The 27,396-nt window shown below is 40.7% G+C and overlaps 2 protein-coding genes across 16 annotated transcripts in view; both read right to left on the reverse strand.

The window, feature by feature from the left end:
• The window catches only part of MND1 (meiotic nuclear divisions 1), a 43,683-nt gene extending 42,927 nt beyond the window's left edge, over positions 1–756 (reverse strand). For 4 of the 5 annotated variants that reach the window (XR_012775533.1, XR_012775534.1, XM_075500422.1 and 1 more), the window contains exon 1: positions 584–756. Coding sequence is in view for 2 of the 5 variants with exons in the window: in XM_075500422.1 (XP_075356537.1) it covers positions 584–586 (3 nt within the window). In the remaining 3 variants the exon portion in view is untranslated. Of the gene's footprint in view, positions 1–111; positions 364–583 lie in introns of those variants that run through there. The other variant, XM_075500424.1, reaches the window with a different exon arrangement.
• Positions 757–8,250: 7,494 nt separating this feature from the next.
• Positions 8,251–27,396, reverse strand: part of TRIM2 (tripartite motif containing 2) — a 116,100-nt gene continuing 96,954 nt past the window's right edge. For 10 of the 11 annotated variants that reach the window (XM_075500443.1, XM_075500442.1, XM_075500444.1 and 7 more), the window contains 6 exons: positions 24,015–24,118; positions 22,540–22,707; positions 16,006–16,186; positions 14,256–14,326; positions 11,426–11,566; positions 8,251–10,398 (listed from right to left, as the gene is read on the reverse strand). In XM_075500443.1, coding sequence (XP_075356558.1) covers positions 10,246–10,398; positions 11,426–11,566; positions 14,256–14,326; positions 16,006–16,186; positions 22,540–22,707; positions 24,015–24,118 — 818 coding nt within the window. In that variant the 3' untranslated portion in view covers positions 8,251–10,245. The remainder of the gene's footprint in view (positions 10,399–11,425; positions 11,567–14,255; positions 14,327–16,005; positions 16,187–22,539; positions 22,708–24,014; positions 24,119–27,396) is intronic. The other variant, XM_075500445.1, reaches the window with a different exon arrangement.

Here is a 27,396-nt window from a genome sequence, read left to right on the forward strand (position 1 = left end):
CGCACAACCACGGCCCAGCCTCTTCACACCTGGGTAGCTGGATGGCCGCAGCCGCCCATTCCCCGCGGCATGCCTGTGGGCCTCAGCGGGACTAGCAGGCACCGTGCCCACCTCAAGCTACAGTTACAGGGCCTGCTCTTCCAAGAAACCAGACAAAAAATGGCGTGGCGATGCTAACGCTACACCCCCAGACCCGGCGTCGTGCGTGTTTATCGGGAGCCACGCTGCCTCCCCGCGCCGGGAGGAGCGGGGCAAGGGGGCCGGCAGCCCGGGCGCTGCCTTGCGGCCGCCGGGAACACCAGCCCTGCGGCAGGCGGGCAGCTCCCGCCGCTCTCCCTCAGCGCCGCAGGGGAGGAGGGAAGGCCAGGCGCGGGCGACCGTTACCCGCAGCAACGGCCGCCTCGCTCCGCCCCCTCCCCACAGCCCTGACTAGCGCCGCGGCCGCCATGCCCGACCCGCACCGCTCCCTCCGCGGCCCCGCAGCCTCATTAACCGCCCGGCCCAGGCACGGCACCGCGCCCCGGCTCACGTCGCCAACGAGAGCGGGAGGAGGGCGACCGGCCCCGCCGCGGCCGCCGCTTACCATGTCGCCTACTGGCGCGGGCGAGCGGCGCGGTTTGATTTCGGCGCCACCGGCAGGGAAAAGGCCGCCGGGAGGCCGCCTGCGCAGCTCGCAGCGCCGCCTGCCCCGCCCGCCCCGCAGCGCCCGGCGGGCTGTGCGGAGCCGTGGCCGCCGAGCTTCCCCGGCTGAGGCGGCGAGCGAGGCCGGGGCGGGGGGGGCGGCGGGGAGGAGCGGCGCGGAGGCAGACCCATCCGCAGTGCGCCGTGGAATAAAATTAAGGAGAAAAAAAGGCGCGTAAAGTTATGTTCTGGTTTTTATACTTTGTGCAGTCAACCAAGGGATAGAGCTTTGCATTTTTATAAAGCAGTCTTGCCGTGCCAGAAGGCAGGTTATTGCTTCTCTCGCATTTTATGTATTATAATACCATGTTTGATTTGGGTTTTTTTTTTTTTAAACGCATATCATAGGCACTCGTAGACATGTGAAGCTAGGAGGCAAAATTCCGCTTTTGTCACGAGCGACCCATGAGTTACACGTGGTGCAAGTTACAGAGAAAGGGTTAAGATGGAGGGGCTATGCTTAAGTTTTGCAGTTGGCATTGCCCAGGCTTTAGAGCAAAATTTTCTCAAGTTCTCATTTTGTCTTCATGTGTTTTTCAGTACCAACCCATTTTATATTTTGCGTAGAAAATGTGATTTTCTTGACATGTCATTGCCATATCTTCAATGTTTATTTGCTGTATTATTGAAATTAATAAAAATTAACAGAAAGTTTCTAAAATATTTAAAATCCTGCCACCATTGGCTCTAATCGTCAGGGGAAGAATACTTGTTTGTGAATCCCTATCTATGGCTGTGGGTTTGAAAATCTGTGGGATGTGTGCTTTATGCCTCCAGGTAGCTCCACCTCCAAGATGAGGCACTGGGCCTCTGTGCCAGCGCTGCCCGGTGTGTGCACTGCGGATTCTTTTTCTCAGAGGCCCAGCAGCAAAGGTAAAATACAAAGACATTAACGGTGGTCTAAAACGACGTGTATTGTATGACTAGCCCGTTACAGGAGCAACAGGACACGGAGAAATTAAACCCTCTCTGCCCATGGGCACAGCTGGTGTTGCTTGAAACAGTTGTTTGTTGCAATGACTGTTCTAGCGACTTTAATTACTTACAGTTTGTTTTAATTATTATTTGTGCTGTAAATTACCTTCCTTTGGCTACAGCAGTTCTGGGAAATTGCTTTGCAGTTTAACAGCAGTGGGTTGGTATCTGCCACGCTAATTCTAGAGTTTAAATTCAAGCAAATGAAAACGCGCAAGCTGAAATGTTCAGGCCGCCCCTGTGAAGATTTTCCATCGCCTTTGCGAGGTGCCCCCTTTCCTGAAACCTGAGGTTCTCTTCCATGCAGACCTGGCTGTGATCCTGTTCCTCATTGTGCACACCAGTGTGACACTAAAAATGCAATGCAAGTTAGAAGGGAAATTATGAATACGAAGCTTAATATTCATACAAAACACAAAGCTGCTTGTTCTTTCATGCTTCCTTGTGCATCACATTTTCAACTCGCTAACTGGCGACGAAATCTGTTGGCACGCCTCCTCATCTGTCATGAGGGCTCATATTCTGTCTCCCCGCTTTTCCCTTCCTTTGGGCAGCCCTCAAAGCGAGTATGTCCCCACGCTCCCTGTGACAGTTGTTTTCCTCCTGTCACCGTGACCTCCTCTCCCCCAGGACGTGGGCCCCTTCCTGCTCCTTCACAGCCTGAAATAAAACCGAGCTCCACTCCTTTTTTTACCACTGCCAAGCAAACGGTTGCTACGACATTTGCAAAGCACCTGTTGCTGCGTGGGTTTTCTCCAAGCGACACGTGTGCGCCGCAGAGTGGGCGTCGGAGCTGAACGTGCTGCTGGGAGAAGAGGAAGAGGAGAAGGAGGAAGGGGTTTCAGAGGGGCGCTCACTCTGAAGCGGGCTTGGGGCACGTACCTTGCGTCTTCTGTTCAGCGCGTGTGAGGCAGCAATGCTCCCGTCTCCCCATCACACCTGAAAGTAGACTGGCAGCAGACACCCAGGTCTCACCCCTGGATGGAGCCAGCACATGGCCGGAGCACACACCTGGAGCCACAGCTGGAAGGCGTTCCTGGTTTCAACAGTTGAACATGATCATCTGCCTCCGAAACATTAGGTCATGCTCTCAGGCGATGGCGGGGCAGGCGGCTCAGCAGGTTTTCTCTGCCCGTGCCCCCTGGGCACAGCCAGGCTCAGCTGCCCCGAGTGCACTGGCAGCCCTGAAGCCCTTCCACGGCCAAATCACTGGGCCCCATTTACTCTGTAATAAAAGGTTCCTTAACACCTCCCAAATTGTGCAACACCAGATGAAAACTAACTAGGTTGAAAGACCACGGGGTGGAAGAGGTCCCAAACAGAAGGAGAATACACAGCAGTATCTCATGCTTTGTCACGTGAGGGTAATTTTCCATTACTGGGTAAAGTGGAATGAACGACTCCTAAAATACATAAAGGTCTGACATTTCTAATGGGCTTCAGAATGTCTAAATGTGGTATTTCGCAAAACTGCTAATCATATGCTATTACAAACAAGACGATGGATGGAAATATGGTGGAAGGGTGACTCATAACTGTGCCTGTCTATTAGAAGACTGTTCTCATTTCCCTGTGATTTTCTTAAGCGTTAGCAGTTTGGACTGAAGTTTTCTATGCTAGGTGTCTGACCAAGATTTTTAAGTGCTAGCCAAAACAGTTTTTCACTGTTCCTGAGGTAGAGAAAATACATGGCTTCGTCAGCGTTAAAATATGCGTAGATGAGATGAAATTTGTACCCTCCTTTATTTTGCGTACAAATCTATAATTGAATTACATTCATAAATTCTGTTTTGAAAGGACATTAAAGCGACAATGGCAGGCAGGAAGGTTAGGAAGTAGGAGAATGAAAATTGTCCTACTTTAATTTTGTTCCTTTGGTATATATGCACCATAGTGCAGTCTGTAATTACATGAGCTATTTTTTCAGCAGAAGGGAAGAATTCAAGTTGAATAGCAGATCACTTTATTTCCAGAAAAGTAATAGCGAACCTTCTGAGTCCTGTGGCTACCTCCCACAACATCTGTATGACTGACAGCAAAAAGATGCTTCAGTAGAGCTTGAGGATGGAGGACAAGCAGAGCTCTAGGAGCTGCTCACCCATGGGAGGCAATACCAACTCCTCTGAGGTCCAAGCAGTCTGCGGAGGGATGTGGCCGGGTATCAGGAAGCAATATGATCCACGAGTATCCCACACAGGGCAGTCCCTGCAGCATCTGCTGCCTCATTTCATCCTCGGACGAGTGTTTGGACTGTAAGCAGACATTCTCCCTACAATCATCTAACCCGGTGAGAAATGCTAGCTGGCCCTCCTCCAAAACTCACTGCTTCCACAGCTTTGCTAGCAGAGCTGCTGAAGTAAGCACTTAGCAACTCATTGAGGTGAGTAGCTTAAATACTAGAGTTTTGGTAACTAGGCATTTCACTAAAAGAAGAAGTGAGGATTCATATGCCTCACTCAGCCAACAGATCTGAGGGTCAGCAGCCTTCAACTGGAGGTAGCAATGAGCAGAAAGTGGTGGGTATCTCTTCCACCAGCACAGCTGGGGCCTGGGGAGAACATCTGTCCACAGAAATTACATAGACTGTTCCAGTTCACTGAGATAGTTTTGTCTGGTGCAAATTAGGGAGCATTCATTTAACTGTCAGCAAAACTATGGGGATAGTTAACTGAGAGCAGCACAGCGGGATGGGAGAGAGAACTTCAGCCTAAGGAACAACGAAACGTTTTTGAACATGCAATGATATGTTAAGTGGCTAGCACTCTAAAGAGAGAGATCCTGGCTAATGATGGGTGCCCAAAACACATGCACCTTTAGCTACTGAGGCCTTACTCTCCCTGACATTGTTTCTCATTGGCAAGACTGGGTTCTGTATTCCTGTTTACAGAACTTCTGAAAGATCCTGGTGCCGCATTTGGGTCAGTATTCAAGTAAGTATCAGTAATGGCCAAAGAGGAAGTTGGCCATTTACTGCAGAATTTTCCTGGTAAAGGGTAGCGTTCCCCAGTCGCAACATCCTGCCTGCCTGTCTGTCTGATTTTGCTCAGTGGTGGAGAGCCTCTGCTGTAATAATCCAGGGGACAGAAAAGATTTCTAGCCTACCAGTGAGAAACAATTGGGAATGCAACAGGAGTCTTGCCTACTCAGCCCTGTGGCTTCAGGGTATCTTGTGCTCGCTCTTCTGTTCTTCTTCACGGTCTTTTTTGCATGGGAAGGAACAGGTGCTCTGCAACTCTGAATGTCAAACCAATACTGCTCTGCTTCACGCTGTAAGGTTTTTTTAGCTTGCAGCCAAGTAAAGCCCACTGTAAGCATCTCAACTTCAGGGCAGATAGACAATATACTCCAGAACATTCAGCACCAAGACTATATTTTCTGGACATATCTTCATCTGAAGACTGACAAAACCAAAACTGATCCATTATGTTGCAGTATGGTTGCCTTCAGGAGAAAAAAGGGCCTCAAAACGTGGCTGCTGACATTCCCTATGACTTTCAAGAAAGAATAAAACATGGATTCCTTTAGAGGGTTTGGGGGCAAGATCCATGAAAAAGGATAACTGCTCTGTATTTCAGCTGTCTCATTTCTGAGTGTCCTGCCACCGAGCACACACACATCACCGAGTCTGACCTCTCTAGCCCTCTCCAGCGAGATTGTTTTCAAGCCAAATGATGCGTCTGAAGATTCTCTCTTACTTTGTGAGCGAGTTCCCAATCACACTGAGTTCTCAAAGGATTCAGGTTTGGAGAGTTCACCAGTGACCAAGAAGATGTATGTCCTATGTAAACTGAAAGTTACCATGAGCTGAAAATTTGTTCTTACACAAAAGGAGTCAGAGAGAACTCCCAAGGCAAATTTTCTGTTCTTCTACAATAATTTAGATTTGGTTTTCTGCAGCAGACCCTTGAAAGATTATAGCACAGCATAGCTGAAAGGTACTGTATACTTCCATGATGCAAACGGAAAAGCTTACAACTCATAACCTTACTGCCACCAATGAAAATGTTAATTTTGATTACTGAAGAAGGAAGGGAGGAGACAAGGAAGCTCCAACTCCCCACCTTCTTCCCAAGAAGCACCCCAGTCCCTCTTTCCTCTGTGTCTACATAAAAGCTTAACACCCGTGAAACAATCAGAGTTTTCTTGGCTTGTGACCCATGGCATCAGGGTTTCCTTTTGGAAAAAAATTACCCATCTTCCTGCATTATGGGGCTATTTTTAGGGACAGTGAGTATGAGACATACGAAAAATAAATCCTCAGCCATGAAAATAACAGAGGAAACAAGCTTTATTTTTATTATTTGAAATTTTTGTGCGTGGTAAAGGTACACATTTGACTCTGGTTTTCCTACATTTCCAAGACAGAGTAATTATTTTTTAATCGTCGGCTAAAGCATCAAGAATACCGTGGCACACAGGAAGCTAAAACTACACACACACACACAAACACTTTGATGCGCATCTTTCATCCTTGACCTTAAGGAGACAAAGTTTGTATTTAGCCTCACAGGGATTTAACAAAAACCAAAAACAACAACAAAAAAACCAAGTGAGAATAATATTTCATTATGAGTGTCAAGAGAGTGCAAGGCTTACATGTACACAAAACATACAAGATTGACTTACAAAGATGGAATGTGCAAAAACTTTTAAAAAGAAGAAAGAAAAAAGACAGACTCGCTGCTAGAACCGGAGAGCTGCAGCGTATCAACTGGTAGAGATTTCTAACAGGGGCTACTGCCATACACTATGCAGCTTAGGGAACATTCCCGTGTCATAAAGCCAAAGCAAAAGTGTCAGGGTTAAGGCCGTGTTGCTCACAAACATCAACTGAAGTGCTGTACATTCATCAGAAATACCACACCCCGTTAGGAACCTTCCTACTCGGTAGCACAAATACCTTTCGCGCACTCTCCACAAACAGGCCAAAACAATCACTGCTCACAATTCTTGAAGAAAATTTTCAGTGTACATCATGATTTCATAACTAGCTGTCACCCACAACCAAAAGTCATTTCTTTATAACACAACATATTGGGCACTTATAGTTCTCATTATGGCAACACTAGATCCTTAGTTATAAAAAATATTGACATAAAATTGAAAGCCCTCTAGCTTTTACAGAACAGAAGAGCATTTACTAAGAAATAACTCTCCATCTACATGAGGCAAATGCTTGCTTAAACCATTTTCCTTTTTCAGCTACATTGCTGCTGGTTTAGCCTATGTAAAAATCCCCTACTGTTTATACTGGATTTATCGGAACAGATCCTTTTATTCTATTCACAAAACAATGAAAATACAGTTGGCTCGTTTGTCCTAAAATGCTCCAAATTACACAAGATCTGATAACCTTTTGAGATGACTTTCGAGTTGAAGATTAGTTAAATGAAGCATATACTTTCACCATTCATGCTGTGCTGCTAGTCAATTAGCATTCCAGGGAAGTCAAGGGAACATTTGGTTATACCTGAAATCTGGCAGCAGAATGCCTATAAAGCCTTTAATAAATGCTAACAACTCAGCAAATCAAGTAGTGCAACTTTGACATTCACTTAATTGGATGAGAAAAAAACCTGCCAGTTTTTTAGAACAGAATTTCTGCTTTGGTTGCTCTTTGTAAGGTTTGTAAGCCAAGCGTTTTAGCTAAGTTGGCTTCAGAAGCACACCATAAAAGCCATGTGTTTCTCAGTTTCCCTGTGCCAGGCAGATAAGGTCAGACCTTGGAAGGGAATGCCCTATGCCACTGAATTTGAAGTTGTAGTTGGCAGCATTTGCTATCAGAAGGAACTCCAAATGAGTGACATTTTTCAGGTGCAGTAAGTGCTGCTCTGGTGAGAATATCTGAAAACCCAAAAGACTATTCAGTCTTTAGAAAAAAGCCACATCACCCCTAACAGCTGTTAGCTGGGTTGTAAGAGGGTTGGGTGCAGAATTCCATATTTCATCAGGATGCACTGGGTTGACATAGGTTATATAAAATCCTGGTAAGCAATACTGAGTCAAAGGGACTGAAAATCTTTTGGAGAAAAGTGTGTACATGGAATAGTACAGTCTTAAGTATATGTTTTGATATATAGGTTGGGGTCTGATTTCTGTGCTTCTCAGAGTTCCTAGCAACAGAGGATTTGGCAATGTTTCCTGAGTGGAAACCATGCAAGTTTAGTAAAATGTTATTATAAAAATCCAAATTTGGAACTAGATTTGATTAATATTATCCCTAACTGACAGCAACAGCCCATTTCTCATTTTCTTTTTAAATTTTTATCTCAAAGAACCTGTGCAACCTCTCATCTTCGTTAATAAATACAGTTAAAATGCTACGTACCTTTTCTTCATTGATAAATTCACTGTTTAAGGGCATTCTAATGTCAGAAATTGTTTGTTTGCCAGAAGGTTGCTTATAAGGACACTTGGAAGGAAATTACTTGATCATCAGAAAATTTGATCTACAACTTTGTTAAATTTTGATAGGACAGTTTATTGTGTAATGACTGAGATAATGACTTCAGAATTTTAGGACAAACTCAGTTCAGACAGAGGATATTTTGTTAATATTTTGATAATAACAAACTTGAGTTTTAACATTTCAAAAATGTTACCACCAGTTTATTAGCTGCATTATATAGTCCAAACCTTAAGCCTTATACACAAAATATTTATTCCAATGAAATAAGGAAACTTATCTTTGCACGAGAATTTGTAAATTGGCTCTATGTGCAAAAAAATAAACAAGGGAAAGAAGAGGAAATATCTTTAAGAAACAGTAATTAAAAAACAGACAAACTCCACATTTAAGAACCTTGGGGGGGGTCTGCATTTTTACAAGTCAAATGCATCTTTACAAAAAAACCATTAGTTTTTCTCAAATTCATTGAAACAACAACCTTAACCTTTTAGAAATAAGACAAATACTTATAACGAGTATTTTAACAAAGATTTCTTTCCATTTTGCAAACATGCTTAAAATACTCCCTTGTTCCTGACCCAATACCCTTTTGTTTCAAGGCCCTAAAAATGAGAAAAGAAAGACAGTACTTCCCAGGCTATTGTAGGTATTGGCAGCAAGCTCACCAGCTCCTCAAACGAGGTTTAAGAGTGAGCACCACTCTATCTATATTAGGCTACAGTAGCAATTCATCCTTTGACCACTGGATTTAGAAATAAGAATAAAGCCAATACTACTTTAAAAAGGACAAGTTCACACTTAAAAAAAACATTAAAAACAGAACCAAGTCACGTGATTGTAGGCATTTCCAATTAAATTAATACTTCAACAAAGAACAGAGTAGAGAGATCCGGCAGGAAGGAGGAGGGACATTTTTCAGAGTACTGCCATTGTCAAATGGTATACATACGTTCCAGTTTGCTGAAAGAACCTACATTTACCTTTTTTTAATTTTTTGTGTCAATCAGTCATACATACATACATACAAACAAATCGGAACAACTCTCACAGTCCTTATTTTGTCCTCTAACAAAATTCCCTTTGATGAAGGACTTCAGGAATTGGTTCAAATTCATTCTTATTTGTAACGTATTTTTTCTCATGTAAAAACAAATAGCTTTGGTAACCCTTGGCTTTCCTATACAACCTCTGTTTACCACAGTTCCTTTGGTTGTATAATGTAGGTCCTCCATAGGGGTACCTCTCTGGCTTTCTGTCCTGTGTGATGCTGCATTTTATTTTATTGGTTAATACAATGAGTTGCCTTAAGGAAACATGGCAATGAACACATATGAAAGAGTGGCACACATGAGGTTAATTGAGTTGACATTGTAATAACCCTGATCCTAATGAACTAGTTTGGTGTCAAAAGGTCTGTCATTATACAGAAATTCAGCTCTCGCTAATGTATCACTACAATTAAGTTTTTCCAGAGCTTTAGAAATATCAGGTCTCTGCAAAGTCCTTCCAGCACATTAAGCAAGAGGAGGAGTGAAAAACAAGCACATGAAACAATCCTTCATTAATCCTACATGAGTAGGGAATTTGCATTGATTCTCATAGTGCTAAACGTTGAGCTGTGTTAGGTCTGATGGTTAGAGCTATACGGATTTCGTGAGACAACCTTATACTAAAAGGACCTACTTTTTATAGATAGTAAGACTGAAGAATGTTAAAAGTGTAATACCTACCATGATAATGAGATCTAGAAGATTCCCAGGATCACCTCTGGGTTAAATAATGCATAACAATGATACTTCTTCAAATTTGGAAGCTCTGAGCAGGAGCTACCCTTCGCAGTCTTCAAAAAGCTTTGGGGACTTTTCCCAAATTTTTCTCATTTTTGCCTGATTAGTTAATTCCAGTTCCATAAGTTGCAGTTTGCATTTAATATCACATTGTCTTTATGAATTCAGTTAAAGAGGATTTTGTGTATTAACCCTTACAACAAAAAGTTCAGTGAGAAACGTAAGAGGTGCAAGTCCTATGTAAACAAGGTAAGTTTGGAAATTAACACGAGAAGTCCATAAGAGACTCCTTCATTATTAAAAATGAACTCAAAGTAGGAGATATCCTGCACTGGATCTCTAGGACCAGTCTTTTCTTGAGTGTGGACGATTATCCAGCTCCAGAGCTCATTGCTACTGTAAGTATCGATAGACCTTGAAGCAGTGATTTCCAGAGTCTGCAACTACAACATGGCCATCTGAAGTAAGGGCCAGACCTTGGGGACCATAAAGTGGGTCAGCAGAGGTGTTAATGTAGGATAAAAATGATCCACTTCCATCAAAAACCTTTGAGGGTGAGAAAGCACAGAATAAACGTTATGAATAAAAAAGAAAAATAGCGGACACAAATCTGCTCTTAATTATCCCATTATACTTCTCATTTCTGAAACAGTTGACGTAAACTAGAATAAACAAGGGAAGAATCTCATCTGTTATTCTCATAATACACAAGTTTATAGACAAATGTATTTTCTCATTAAAAAGAACTAATTAAAGCTCCCAGGATCTTTGGCAAGAATTAAACATGCAATGAAATAATAAAAAGAGCACCTCGGCTGTTCGTTGTTCTAAAAATAGCCAACTACGATAAATCAAACTCAATCAGGAACTCAACCAACACCTTGTTTTCCTAACAAATATTAACTGTTGTGGCTAGCATGACTTTTAGGTTCCCACACAGAGAAAACCAGGAATTTGTTTACACTGTTGACAGTGCTTCCTGAGAACAACTCATAAGCAGCTCCCTCATTTTTATATTCAGTGAAAATAATGCATACCCTTAGTTATTTATTAGATATTCTTTGGCAAATAAGAAGACTTTGTGATTAGCACTTGAAAGATAAAAAGAGTGCAACTCTCATAACATAAAAGCAGAATATTTTCTCAACATTTAAAAAAGATGATAAAAATCTGCTCCATTTGCCTTAGGGTCTATACAGATCATTTGCTTTCTCATATTTTCCACTATGTCTCCAATCTTCTGTTATGGTGATTATAAATTATTATCACCTCAGCAATGCTTGTAAGTCTCCTAAGTCATCAAATAGCTTTTGGGGAACTACTTGGAGACAAGAGCCTTGGTCACAGAAAGCATCCGAGTTGCTAGCAGTCACACTGGAAAGTCCATGGTCTGACACCACCACTTCTAAAAGAATACAGGCCAGCAATGAGGCATATAAAAGGCTGTGTTAGAAACCTCATCACTTCTAATGCTGCTATCCTGTTTCTTGGGAAGTCTGAAGAATTCAGTGGCCAGAGTTATCAATCCATTAGTTTTCCTAATCAAGCACCTTTGAAATACACAAATCCATACCTGTATTCGGCTGTTTCCCCAATCTGCTACGATAATATTTCCGTTAGAATCTACAGCTACTCCAGTTGGTGCATTAAATTGTCCGTTTCCTTCTCCATTTGATCCAAACTTCAGTATGAATTCTCCCTCCTGGTTAAATACCTGTATGGGTTAAAACAAAAGCCTGAATATGGCATCATATCAAATATTAGTCATCTACTACTATCAGTTCACCTGTTAACAAAACTGGGAATTGAAGAGTTCCCAGGAACACACACCCCCCTACGTGCGCGCGCACACACACACACACACACACACACAGAGAAGATGGGAGAAAAGGTGCCCATCTCTCCCTCCAGCTCCATTACACCATACAGCATTTCCCTTCTCACTTAAGATCATATTCATCTCAGACACAGAGGTGGAGGGCCCCAGGAACCCTTCTGCAGCTTGGGCATCTTGAATTAAGAAGAGCTGAGTGCAGATATGGCACTGGGAGTCAGTCGTACAGAAACGCAACTGAGCAGATGCACTCTTCTCTGACTTTCATAATCTAACACATATTGAGAATCACAGCATGCTGCTCTCTGTATAGACAGTTAAGCAACTGAATTCTCTGATGGTGAGTAACACACTTAGACAGCAGAAAGATGGAACCGATCAATGACTATTCTGTCAGTGACCTGGATGCGCCAATGGGACCAAGTGAGATACAGGATGTGTCATTTACATAGTACCATAGCCATCTCTATTTATTTTGGTCCATCTTGGACCCAGGCCCAGCTGTGCCACAAGGTCCAACAGCATTCTTAGAGACCGGCTGTGGGTTGCACAAGAAAATGCGAAGACCTGACAAATGCCAAGTGCACAATGAAGTGCTAAGAAGCTGGAAAATGTGAGGAAATCATCCTATTCTTGAACACCCACAGTGAACAGAGAAAAAGCATTTGGGGGAGGAAATTAATGAAGTACCAGGTTGGTGCCTCAGATGATGAAAGAAAGTAGAAAAAAGTCAACTAATAAGAAAAAAAACAGGCAAAGATGTATTGCTCACTCCCTGGGTTAAATGGGGATGGTGAGTGACCGAATGAGAGAGAAGCCTACATTGAGTAGGATTTTCCGTAGAAGATGCCTGAAGGAAGCAACACGCTTGAAGGTTAATGGGGGAGAGAGGACAATGTTGGTGAGTGAGGATGTTTAATTCAAGACACTGGTGGCAGGAAGAGGCTTTGGGACCCATAAGAGTGAAATTTATTTGTTTGTTTATAAATGTATTTATTATTTAAAACAAAATTTACTCTCTGCTCTTTCCCCACCATCTAACAAAAGATAACAGCATCATCCAGATTATAAATTACTTTCCAAAGTGTCAACAATTATCTGTACTGATTTAGAGAACACTACAAAAATAAGAATCTTTTCCAGTTAGTACCAAATTGTAACAAATAACATTTTTATCCCATTGAGTCACACCAGAGACAGACGGGAACGCTCTGTTCTCATTAGGAATGCAGTAATTATAAATTCACTAAGATGCCACACTTCTTACATCTCTTCACTTGCTTTTTTTCGTTTTAGTTTGCCCTTGTTGTTAACTCTCTCCAGGCATTCTTGTTACCACGGTAAGCCCTGCTGGTGGAGGGGTAATTTATGGAGCCATAGGCCTCCTGCTGCTAAACCACATAAACAATCTGCTTTAGGGCTCCTGCAGCAGTCTTGGTTGCTTTGTTGTAATCCAAACCACATGAGTTGTTTCTTCCTCTCTAATTCCAAAAGGATACAAAAGCAAGGTCACTATTCAAAAGCTAGATGATTCAGCACCACTCAGGACATGAGGGTGTCTATGCTCAGACAGTGATTTCCTATTTCAGGTGAATATATAAGATTTATAATTTCAGTTATGAACACTGAAGAACTGGACTGAGGGTTTATCTTTGTGTTCAATCAGAACAGGCAGCCATTAGGTGAAATCCCAGGGATTTCACGGGTGCGTGGGACTGGTGCACATGGCCTAAGAACCTGGGTAGGACAGCATTCTGCTGCCTGTGTCCTCCTGCTGCTGCTGCTGCATATTGAGGGAGGGAAAAAGAGCACAGAAAGTGACTGATAGGGAATGTCACAGCCTGAAAACAAACATGCACAGGTGAGTAATTTCTGAAATGGCCTGTAGCTCCTTCATATACATTTTCTACCACATGACATCCCAACATGTATCCTTGTTTTGGTTTATTATTGGGACAAACAAATATACCACCCTATCTTACCATGACTGTTTAACAGGCTGTAAATCAGGACTTCCCATGGGTGTAAGGACTGGTGGCCACTTCTGCCCAGTGCAGGAGGTACTGGATGAAAACTGATGGTCTGTGTTACACAGTTGTTAAGAGTATTGGGTTGTAAATGGATCCAGTAATCTTAAAGCTTATAGGTATGGAATTAAAGATTGTCAGGTACCTTTACTTTGTTATAATTTTTTTCAACTAGAAATGTAGGAAGCTTTTACTGGGAAATTCAAAAGCAGTTACCAGACTTACTTAAAATAGGAAAGAACATAGGGTAAATAACAGGTGTGGCAGAGAGCGAATAAAAACAATGAAGTTGATATTATTTATCTTGGGTAGAACTTATATTTAAGCAATTGAATTAGAGAACATTATAGTGGTACCAAGGCAACGGACTATATCTCCATTAAGCAATGCACTGCAAACAAAAGTCTCTGAATGTGCAGTCCTTACAGCAGACATCATACATATAGAGTGTGATCTCTTTGTTTTTAACAACACTTTATTTTCCCCAAGGAAGTGCAATGATAAAATAAAAAGCTTCCCAAGTTGCCATTAATTGACAGTACCTTGACAGAATGGTTATGAAAATCTGTAACGATAATTTCATTGTTGCTGTTTACAGCTGCAAAATGAGGACCTGCAACGCAGAGGAAGAAAAAAAATAATAATAATACCACTAAATCAAAAAGTTTGCTTAAATCAAAAAAATTATTCAGCCTGCCAGAATATTATACTTGGCTTCTGAGCAATAATAGTCAATTTGGGAATATAAATTTCAAATTAAGAGTAATTTCATTTCATGTTTTAAAAAGCTCAGCATGCCTTTTTGAAACACAAATAATTTCTTTTTCAACCATTCGTCAGCTAGTGTTATCAATGAGCATTGTTCATTCCTTCCTCTCTCATATACAGATGACCATGTAGATATTTATGTGCTTATTAACAAGAGAAAACATATAGTGCTTAGGCATAAAGTTGTGTATACACCAAAAATAGTTCTCAAAAATGTTCATGTAAAGTCTTAATTGAAATCTTCTATGCTTTGTGTGCTCACTTTTTGCAAGCATTTGAGCAAACAAGTTTTAGGATAAACACAAAAGTTACTTAGAAGAACACTGTCAGGGAAAAAAAGTGCATTTTTTTGTTTTACTTTGTGTATTGAACTATGTGCGCAAACTTGAAAAAAAAACAAATGGTAGCTTGAAAACCGGTAAGTACCTGAATCAAAATACTTGTTGCCTTTTTGACTTATTAAACAGATCAGAACTCAGTTTCAATTGTCACAGTACATCAGTGTAAACTATAAAAAGGGTGAAAACCTTTACACTGAAAACATTCAAGTAATCACAATTCGCCTATTTTATGTAGCCTACCACCAGGAAGAGGCGATACATTTCTCAAATGTACTCTTACAGAGTATTTGCACACTGATTTTCAGGAGGTATTCTTACAAATTTTAAAATGAAAGAAATTGGACATACCCAGAAAATTTTGGTGACACTTAGCTGTGTTAGAGCCAAAGCTCTCATAAATTATATATATGGCACTTCTGCCACAAGACATTGCAAGAGATCTCAAGTAAGATAAAAGCAGTTATACCATTGATGCTATTTCTCTCTTGTGCTGTGAACCAGTCGGAACATCAGACCAATCTATAACTACTTACTCAGAGTGACCCAACACCTGCAAAATGACCTGCATATGTAATTTGGCACCTTCATTTCAAATTTTGAAAGAACAGCTGTTCACTCAAAATATATTAGGGGTTTTTTTTTAAACTTAATTGCATGTTCTAATTGAAAGACACCATGTGCAAGCAGTCAGTTGAATGTAAGTGGCAATTTCCCCAAACTGGCATTTTCTGTTTGCATAACTGTGTCTTCCCATCTCAATCTTAACACTATCCCATTACACTCATTTTCTAAAGAGAAGATACCACTTAGGGCATTGGTTAATGTGTATCTGATCACTGGAAACACAAAGCATGGTGTTTGAGTTGATTATCATGAACATCTGAGTGTGGGCATTACAAAGCATTCATAAAATGCTAGTTAAGATCAGTCTTTCTTGGGTCACTGATCTGAAATGCTTCCAGGCACAGAGAGGTAGATAAAACAATCTGGTTACAGCTACATTTGCAGAACAGATGTTGCACTCTTCCTGACCAATTAAACTAATGGTGAAGTGAATAGGAGCTGTATGTTTAGTAGAACGTTTCCACCCCAGGAAAAATGAGTAGGAGATGGCGTCTTCAACATGCTCAAACATCATGCAAATGTGAGCAGAAGAGGCAAGAAAAGGCGATTTACATATTACCATCAAGTGTACCTGCAAACTGCTTGTCACCATTTCCTCGACTACCGAACCTGGTGACTATTTTCCCGTTCGGCTGGAAGATGAAAACACAGCATGCTTTATTGTCCACTACAATGATGTGTCCGTTACGATCCACAGAAACACCTTTAGGGCCCATGAGCTTTCCAGACCCAATTTTGGCCTAAAAGGGAAAACACAAAACAGGAAAATACATTGGCATGATAGAAATAAGTTAGTACAGTTCAAAAATTGTATTACAGGCACACAGCAGGACGGAGAGACATTTTTGTCATCAAAAGTTTCCCAGAGGGAAGTGATTGTTATCAGCTCTTATTGTGTACTTCATAATTTTTTCTTCAGCTGAAAATAAAGACAGCTTTCTGCATGTCCTTTCTAGAGTGGAAAATCTGCCACCTCAGCAACTGAGTCCAAATATACAATTAATGAGAAATACAATCATCACATTTGTATGTCTTGATAAACTACAGCATCTGTCAGAACCCACCACAAATAGCTGTATAGCCAGCACTGGTGTACCAGTAGGATAGGCAGAGAGGCATAAAGGACTTCAGCCTTGTACTGCATACTATTCCTGCATCCAACAACCACCTGGTTATGGATGGGGAAACATTCCTTTACCACTGCCTGCTACATATCAAAGGAGTCAGAGCTCACTCTTGGAGCATCAGAGCTGGGTGGAATGTAGGCTATGATGTCCTCTGTTGCCCTTCTTGGGTGAATGAGACACCACGCAGCTTCTGAGTGCTCTTGGAAAGAATTTGAGCAGACCTAAAGCTCAGGCTAACCTCTGTATCTTCCACCAGATCCACATGAGATTGCTTCACTTGCTGCTTAGACACATGAAGTGTCAGCTGAAATCTGCAAAGGAGATAGGATCGTGCTGCCAAACAGCAAATAAAGTAATCTTTGAAACACTAAACAAATCAAAGCTTGCTCCTGTCTTAGGTAAATAAAATTATTTCCATCATTTTAAATAGGCCTTGTGACTACCAAAAACATCTGCCAGCATAATCAGCAACAGCAGGGGAACTGTATACAATATTCCATATTGTATCAATGGAAAAACCTTCAGTGGAGATGAGGTGGATCTCACACACAGTGAATTATTTGGAAAGACTAGAGAGCTGTCAAAATAGATCAGAAAATGTTACAGGCATTGTTTAGTAGGATCAAAAAGAAGGGGATCTAAGAAGGGGATCTAAGCAACAGCATCCCATCCAGCCCAGAACAAGCAGAAATTGAGGCAAAGCCTTCAAAGAACCCATGAGCTACCTGCGCATATACCCAAGAAGATTCTAGGATCACCTCACAACCCATTTCACATTTTTCACCACCCTGCTCTTTTTTCAGGCAGAGATTCTAGAAACTGGTTTAATCTACATAAAATCAGTTGAGTTTGGACCTTTCAGTTAAAAAAAAGCTATAAAAATACCACCTAATTGGTGGTACATTTGGAATGCGGCAACTTCCTTTCTGTTTGTTCTTTGGGTTTTGTGTTTTGTTTTGTTTTCTTTTCTTTTAAATGATGGACAGATTTGGAAGCAGTTATCCAGGTTGGTTCTGAAAGTCTGGTCTCCTGCCAGCCTCTTTACTGTGCTGGACAGGCAATCCACTAAACAGGCTGTGTTGAAATTACGGATCCCAGAATTTTCAGATCCTGTAGTAATTTGTGAGATAGACATCGTACAAACTGAAGTCCACCTCTTTGGGGGAGAACATAATTTTCTGTTTCCATAGAAATTTAAATGAAATAGGTGCTAAGATATTCATCTTTGTGAAACAAGACCATTTTTTCACCTCACTGCCTTTGCAGGGTGGGACAGATCAGCACCTAGAACAAGCAATGCTTGACTTCTCTGCCCTCTCCCCTCCCTCTTGCAAGTGGTGAGGAGTAGCTGAAGCTCTGTTAGTCTGTGACTAATTATTAAGGTGGGACAGATTACAGGGCATGGAGAAGATCCATTACCTAACTCATTTCTCTCAATTCCCTAATGTTTTCAAAGCAAACAACCACGTTAGTATCTGAAGGAGCTCAACTACCCTTAGTAAGCCCCATGCTCCAGTTCCACGGAACACTCACATGGGTGGGGATGCAGGAAAAATAGGACCCATCCCAAAATAAAGCCATCTAGGTTCTCTGAGGCTGTCTGGTACAAAGTCACCACTACACAACCTCTTTCAGTCTCAAAATAAAGAAAACTCCAGGAAGTAAATCTTGCAGATTCAAGACTATGCTTAGCCAACATGCAACGATCATGTGTCTGTTTTACGTTCAGGTACATATGGTCTTATAAATTGCTAAATATTTAGGCAAAAAACACCTAACTAAATCATGTGGAAATATCCCCAGGGAAAACGATTAAAAATGACTTTGTGTTCACCCAGGGAAAGATATGAGCAGACCTACAAGATGTATTCAGGTTTGCATAAAGACAAAGCAGCAAAAACATAAACCAAATGCAAATCAGTAGATTTATTTCCTTTGGGGTGATTAAATCATATTCCCTTCTTTCGTCTGGGATGCCCGTGTATTTGTCTGCTTGTACATTGCACCACCTCCTTACCATCGTTCCAGCATTCCTATGGAAAAATGACTCAGACTCATGAGTACAGTGTCTTCCTGCCCATATAAATACATATGAAAAAAAATCATGAATAAATCACATACTACATTAATGGGCACTCAGTGCTGAGAAGAGTAATAAAAATAACTATTCTTGGGCCAGGATTTAAAATATAATTTGCAGGCAGCAATAAATTATGCCCAGCTAGAGTTTGCAGTGCTTTTTACTAAAAATCTCTGTTTCCAGTTTAGATCAAAATATGCTGATGACACATTACTGGGTCTGGCTGAACATATGCTTTGTATATTTTTATTTCAGAAGGTTTCTTAGAATTATAGGTTTCATTATTTAGAAAAGAACATTATGAAACCCAGTCACTCCTGTTAAGTGTATGAATGGAAGTATTTTCGAACTTTTCTGCCATTAGAAATTAATAAAGTAGAATGAATCATCTGAACCCTTAATACAAATAATGCGTTTAATTGAATTCAGTCAAGGACATTATGTCCCTTTTTTGTAGGCTTTTATGAATTTAGACTGGTTTTCAAATGTGTGTTTATAAAGTCACCCTACCCAGGTGGAAAATATTCTACTGTGGGATATTCCTAGAGGTAAAAAAAATCAGCTAGCCTATATAAAAATTTATAAAGGCTTTTCCACTGTAGAAGTAAGTGTGTTAGGGCTTTAAGTTTAACCACCAATCTTGTTGTTTTCTGAAAGGTTTGCAATTGTCAGGAATTAATTTACAGGCTTTCAACATACCTTCTTTTCCTGTTGAGAACTTCCCTAATACGGAGATACAGCTTTGTCACACATTGCAATGTCACACAATAAATGGATTTATCATTCATGTGACTGTCTTAATTCAACTGTGACCACTTAACCACATTCCACAGAACTATTCCTATCTGAACATGCAACCAGCTTCAAGCAGCTCCCTTCTTAATGCTTCTAATGAGACAAGAAAAAATAAGTGTCTGACATAAAATGTTTCCTTTCATCTTTTCCCACTCATCTAAACTTGATCTTAACTTGACTTGCAGCCCTGTTTGGCTGATAACAAGCTTAGATACAACCCTTCAAGACCAAAAGTAAAGTAATTCTCTCCTCAGAGGACCAAGAATTGTTCTCTTGGCCCTGTTCTCCAGTTCCTTCACTAGGTTTGAAGACTACCACTGGTGCAGAAGCTGATTCTGCTGCTTCAGCATGCATTCTCTCCTTAGCCTGGCAATACGTCTTCTGTAACAGTTTTCTTAAGCAATTTCAGAGTAATTTACAGAGGAAGCCAGCACTGTTATCTGCCTTTTATAGATGAGGAAAATAAAGCACAGGGAAGTGAAATGGAAGATCACTAGTCACCTGTGAGACCCGTGGCATAGCCAGAAACAGAAGCCCCAATTCCCAAGACCCTATTCTGAGGCTTTATCATTCACAGGATAATACAGCCTTTCATTTTAAGAGAATCGTGTTTTGGTGTAACCTTAGATTAGGGTTTGTCCACCTCTGCATTATGCAAGTTTTACAGCCTTGAGAAAGCAGAGCTCTGCCTCTTTTGCTACCAGCGACTGAGGAAGGTGACACTTTTCTGCCTGGCAGTGGAGGTTGCTGGGGTGAGTCAGGCCAGTGCTGTAATCAGGGAGATGCCTGGGCCTGGCTCCAGGGGAAATTTGCCTTCTGGCTCACATGACTATTAAAATGCCACTAAGGGAGAGTAAGTGTAAGTAAATACAGAAGGAAGGGGACAACAACAAAAATAGTTAGATTAAGTTCAAAACATCCCCCTGATAATGCTGAATTAACAAGTAGCAGACCACCTGCATCAGAGATCATATACAATGACTTGCAGGCACAGTCCTTTGAAGGGAAACGCCATTATCCCTTTATCTGTCTCTCTGTGTATCTTAGCAAGCATTGCCCAATGCAATCTGACAAAGCCCCTGTAAGAATTACCATTGCCAACACACAAGAAATTACAAGGCTTTGCCCAGATTCCCCCAGGCTAGATCTGTTATATCCACGTCCTGTGCTTCAACTATATGATTATGCCTGCCCTCCATATATAAAATGCTTCTACAAGCATTTGTATATTTTTCTCTCATAAGTATAGCCTGTTGCATTCAATCTAAAATAGTATTTTATATCATTGATGTTTCATCTCTCATTTAATCAGTCTACTCCCAAGAACTATAAAGTCTGATGCATTAACTTCTATTAACCACACAAACATTGCCAACTTTACATAGCTCTTGCAATCCAACAAAAACATTGACTAAAACCAAAGCTAGGCTCCATGTCAGAGGAACTACCTTAATAATTTATTTTTTTCAATACCTGTCTCCCTGCTGGTAGTGTATAGCACATAGTGTCCTGGCTCCTCCAGAGTCATGGCTTTTTCCTCCAGAGCTGGCACCATCCGAAATGCTGGATTTACAGTATGTCTTGAGAAGGAAGGATAACAAGCCCTCCATGCTCTGTGTCCAGATCAAGCCAGTTCACATTAAAGATGTTAATAATTATTTAAAACACATTTAGGTTACTCAGAGTATTTGGATTCTTAACTAAATTACACCTTCCTTTGGTTTTGTTTTGGTGTCTTCATTTCATTCAAGGACTTCAGCCAAAATCAAGGTTTTCCTGTGTAGCTGTACATTTTCAAAACTACTTGACAAGGAAAATCACATATTCTGCAAATGCAAGTACTTTATATTTTTTTAAGACTTGCATTGCATGCTAGTATTGTTTTATTTTAGCTTCACGTCTATACAGGATCTGGATACTTTTAAAATACACATGTCTGTTTCCCAGATGGAGGTCACTGAGGACTATGCAAGCACAATTGCCTACTTGCTATAGCATTTGTCACTTTGCAAAGGCTACTCAAAGGAAGGCCGTTTCTTGGTACACAAGTGAGCAGCTCAGGACCTGAGTTTTTTGGTCATTAGGCTGCCAGGAAGTTAGCCAAACAGGCAATTTCTCTCCAATGCAGGACTCTAGAACTAAGTAACTATGGTAGAAATTTCCCTGCAGGTCCTTTATCTCACTGACCAGTGTGTACTGCTAACCTCTGTATAGGTGGCTGTTTCTAGCATGCATCACCGGACTTGGTAACATGCATTCACAGAATAGTAGCAAATGGAGGCAGCCTTTAATTCTCTCTGGAATTGCACCTGAACCCAAGCAAAACAAATATTGCAGGTTGGCAAGAATCAGTGTAATGTAGCAGCTGCCTTCTTTTTTTACTCTTATTAAAGGGATCAGAGTTGCTATGAAAGGAAGAGGTGTGCTTTTCTCAGAACTTCTGATTTCTGAAACCTAAGATATTATTACTGCCTTTCAGTTTTTCCAGTGCACATCACCCCACCTAAACCACTCCTGTCTATGCTGTGGCACCGGAACAACATCCTAGGTTGCCCTTCCTTGCATTTATTATCAACAGGATCATACATGAATTATACACTTGATTTGCTGATATTAATGGAGTAAATAGAAGAAGTCACCATCAGTCTGCTACCTTATTTTTCTCCTCCATGTGTCACTGAAGAGCCTCATGTCCTCCTCATAAGTTTTTATGTCTGTCTGCGTGTATATACATATACACCTTTCTGTATAATCAGAATACTAATGATATGAAGGTTGTTGAGCTAGTCAAACTAGACTTCATTACATTAGCTATCCTTGACTATAAGTTATGGAAAGGCATCCAAGCACCTAGTACGTAGAACTGTAAAATGGAACATATTGTCTCTATTTGGTATAACATTAGCATCACAGCTGTGACCTCTTCGTATTAATTATACAACGTGGCTGTGTCATGGGTTTCCACATCACAACAATGGAATTTGGACTGAGTTACAACCAAACTATGTGGTTTCTTGACAAAAAAACACATTACTTTGCATTCCTTTTTAAGACAGAGAAAGCTCAGGAGAGTTCACATGGTAACTCGTACCTTAAATTTTCCATCTGATGAGAATATGCTAACCCATTTGTTATCATAATCTGCAATAATGATGTCACCACTGGGATGCACAGCCACTCCTGTTGGCCGCTGCAACTGGCCGGGAGACCTTCCTCGTATGCCAAAACGGCTTTTGAACTGACCATCATTGGAAAATATCTGTAACAGAAAACATTCATTTTAAAATTAATTCTGCATAATAACATCATCTATTTCTTGGAGCTTAGATTTTAGCAAGTCACTAATGAACACTATAGTCAGGAAGAGAGTTAGAAACGTGAAGCACTTCTACACAGTCCATATTTGAAAGTGATACGCCTAATTTAAAAAGCGGCTTCCACCTGGGCCCTTATTTCAAAATAAAGAAGATCTCTGCACTTACATTGCACTGTTTCTTCAGTGACCTCAAAGTACTTTACAAACATTAGTGAATTAAGCTTCACAATGTCCCTCTCAGCTGGAAGGAAGTGGTATTATTCCCATATTAGAAATGAGGAAACTGAGGCACTGTCTCAGCCACAGTCAAACACTAAGTCTGTAGAAAAGATAGGAATAGAAGCTAAAAGAGAATTTCAAAATTTAATTATTTGACTTAGGGATAAGTACTAGGCCATTTCCTGAGGGATGCTTTAGCCATGCAAAATTCAGTCCACTGGTTGTGTCCCCAAGCCAGGTAATTAGACACTGAAATTCCTCTGAAGTGGCTGCAAATTACAAAGTGTGAGGGTGCTGATGAATATTTGACTCTGTCTCTTTGAAAAGGCCTGGAAACGAGTTCTTAACGGCATGTGGCTTGCTGGTTCTCACATACTGAAGAACAAGCCACACACTGCTGCCTTGTTCATTGCTACCACATGGGCAGCCTGAAGAGTGCTGACAAATTGTTAATGGTAAAAAAGATACATGGCAAGCAAAAGAAAAAACACAGCTTGATTTTCACACAGGTTACAGAAGCCAAGACATCATGTGTGTCAGGGGTGCTACCACAGAAAAGATTTGATCATGATATCAGACAGACAAGTCAATTAAGTAGACTAAAAGCCATTTGAAAATGACATCTACATGTTTATTTTTCTATTTGTATTTGCTTAAGAAATTATATTTGTGGCACCTTGCCCTAGATTTATATTTGGAAACACAGAGTGATAAATTTACAATGTAAAATGATATTTACAAAAAGGCATTTTTCCAGATTATTGCACCACTTGTTTTCTTCATTCATTACCAAACATCATAAGGAAGGGAAATAAACTCTGATATACATACTAGATAGAGTGTAGATCTGAAAAAGATAGCTGCAGGTCAAGATGATGGAATGATAATGGATGATAAACAAGTTGAGCTTCCTCTGTATTTTCTATATCTGCTTGAATTGTACAAAATGTGTCTTTCCTGGACTAAGAAAAAGGCAGAGGTGTGCAGGTGGGGAGAAAAAGAAAAATACTGGAAGTGGCATATCCTCATACCTGCACACACTGGTTGTTACTGTCTGCTATTAATATTTTTCCATTTGTAGATGCAGCTACACCTTGAAGATTTGTAAATTCCCCTTTGTTTCTTCCTTTGGTGCCTAAAATTGAACACAAAGCACATAAGAAAGCAGGTTAGACAGGACTAATCAGTTAGGACCTAACTGGCAATGCATGCATTTATTACATCCCTGATCTATAGATTTCTATTTTGAAGAGTTCTTATCACTGCTACAACTTCAAAGGACCATCTCAGTAACAGATCCACAATTCCAAGTACAAGAAGGGATTGTTCTTACTCTTTGGCATGTATGCCATCTAAGCCCCATCAACGTAATTACCTCTTTGGCCTTCACAAATCACCATGTTCACAATTTGCCTCTTGTGTGAGGGAACTAGTAAAATGTTTTCTCATAAGTGATGGACTTTTTTTAAATTGCAGATTTTTATTCAACTGAGAAGGCAATGAATGGGGCAGTACTGTAGGAACATACAGACAGAGGCTAAGATAAGAACCTGCACAGATTACAAGGTTTGAGTACAATTAGCTAAATCTCTTCAGTGAAGTCACAAAGTTGACATAAAACATATCGGTGATCTCTTTGGATGGGGCCATTTCAAGACAGGGAAGTTTCCTATTCATTCATACACAGTTTTCAGTCATAGGTTTTTAAAATTCCCTTAGAAGGGAAACTCAGATGAAGAACTGATTTTGAAGATTGGGACATGTGGGCCAATGAAGACCAACACCTGGAGACTGAATTCTTGCTTCTGCAAAGACCTTAGGTTGTTCTAACAAAGCAGTATACACACACAGAGGTCCCATTTTTACCCAGGACAAATGCAATAGTGATTTACATAGAACTGTAAGTCTTTTCCCTGGTGGCCTAAGGGGATAAGGAGCTGTAAAATGTCAAATTTTCACAAAAGTTCATTAAGTTCAGATGCCTCATTACTTGGATGTTTGTTCTGAGATGTTCTGAGGAGAGTCACACAGCAAACTGATGTCTTTAAAAGGTCAGTCCTAAAGTGGCTGGTCCACATTACACCTTGAGCACAGGAACAATATCCAAATTCCTGCTTTGTTTGTAAAGGAGGCTCAGGGGTCTTTATACAAGACTGCAATTATGATCTTGGACCCCAAGGTTATTCATAATGAATGAATGAATTTTGAAACAAAAAGACTCTATAAGCTGTTCTTTCCAAGACTTGGATGCAGCACTATTTTTCCTGGTGAAGTATTTTTACAAGCATTCACTGGCTGCGTATCAGACATTAATTGGTTTCAATATATGGTTTTAACTCAAAAACTTGTATTTTAGTCCAAAATATCCTGCAGCTCAGTGATTAAAACTGACTGTGATGCCCAATACAAGACATACGTATTAGCTCTAATTTGTATTTAGATTTCATTAGGCATGTGTATGCTCTTAACAACCCTTCTTTCTGCTGTGGTGATGGCTGTGGGATTGCATATTTCCTGTCACTGGCTAACAAGTAACATTTAATTCCTCTGCACTTGGTGCTGCGAGCATGTCCCTTTGTTTCAAGGCTTGTTTTCTTGAACTCCATATGCTTACATCCTCTGAACAAGGCAAATACTTCTCAATTTTTGTACTGCAAGGGGAGAATACATATTCAGGGAATAGTGAGTTACACACCAATTACATTACCTACACTTGAGCCATTTCTGTGTATTCTTTTAATGAGCAGTGCCTGAGGGATGCATGCGGTAATTTTTTTCCACCATATGCTAATGATAAGTTTCCTTTTTGCCTTTTAGCCAAAGAGAATGGATGAAAAGGGAGAAACATTCCTTTTACTACTGAGAGTAAAGGGAAAACATTTGCTAGAAAAGAGGAGGCGTAAGCTAGAGCATCTGGAACCAACTAGCACAAACATTATGGAATGTATGCTCTTTACCCTTAGAAAAACGTTCTTGAAAGTCAAGGAATTTAATTTTTAAAGATAAGAGAGACCTATATAAAGAGTTACTCAGAGTGTTCTTCAGTGGGACCTTGTAAACATACTACATCAAAGGATAAATAGAATAAATTATCCAGGAATGCCACAGTCACATTTCACAGTAAGTTTAAGAAATAGTAATTTATTAGCACAGCGTGCAGATGAAATTCAGCTCCATGCAACGTCCTTGTACATAGCACTTTGCAGCTATTAAACCCATCACATAGGTCCTAATTTGCACACAGGCCTTTATACAGTCCCCTCTGCAGTGGCACAAATTTCTCTGAAGAAGAAAGCTGAGGTTAGTGAAGCACAGCTGATTTCCTAACTTATGTTCAAGAGGAAAATAGATAACTTTGAACTTTCTGATTTGAATAATTCACTGAATTACTCTGACATTGAACAATGCCAGCAAAGATCTGAATCCAAGCACAAGCAGTGGCAGCAGTTCAGATGATGAGAGGAAAGCTTGTAGTAAAGTATGTCAGCCTCTGGAAAAGCTGGCTCCTGCAACTGACTCTGTAATACCAAAGGATGATAGCTCCTTCCTGTAAGTAGAGATTCCTGCCTTATAAACATACCTGCCTGAGAGAGAGTCTTCAGCAAATCTTTCACTGCAAGATACCACCCCTCTGTATCAAGGCACCCCATGCGTTGTCTTCTCTCAGTCACGGGCAGTCACCCATCACTCCTTAGCCTAGGGAGGCACCATTATTTCAAATGCACAGGGCTGGGGCTAGGGAACAGTTGTGGGATCCTCGTTCCAGCGTTTCCCAAGCAGCCTGGTTTGGAGATCAAAGCCTGCATCTTTCGTGCCTGTCTTTGCCCAGCCTTACCTCCCTCCTGTTCTGAGCTGCTGCGGGGCACAAAGGAGGAAAAGACAGACATTTTATTGCAACTTCTGTGGCAAGCTGCTTGGGATTGGGAGAGGACAGCAGAATTTTCAAAAGAGAAGCTGAAGAGAGTTACTAGGAAGCAGATCTGTGGCCTGTGGAATAGCTCCTTTTAGACCATCTTTGTATACAATTCTCTAAATAAACAATCAGATTTGCCTTAGCCCTATCTAACTTCTTCTGGTATTACTGAGCATAGCCTGCACAAAACAATTAATTTAGCTTTGAAGATCTGCTTTCAACAAAAGACTATCCATTTTCAGCTCGAGACAATCTAGCACACATAAAATGCTTCATAATTTCAATCATTTATTCTTGCATAATACGGGCCAGATTGAATCTCACCAAAAAGAAGGGAAAAAAAATCTAAAAGCCCATTAACATCACAGGAGATCTTAAAAATTACGTCATGTAACTGCAATAAGAATCTGCTCTGTAAGTGCTGGGCATCTGGACAAACTTGTTGTACAATGTACGTTTTTGATGCTCATAGTGATAGAAGGAGCATTTTTTGCTTTCTC

This window comes from Mycteria americana, chromosome 4, assembly GCF_035582795.1.
Source record: "Mycteria americana isolate JAX WOST 10 ecotype Jacksonville Zoo and Gardens chromosome 4, USCA_MyAme_1.0, whole genome shotgun sequence".
Lineage (NCBI taxonomy): Eukaryota > Metazoa > Chordata > Aves > Ciconiiformes > Ciconiidae > Mycteria > Mycteria americana.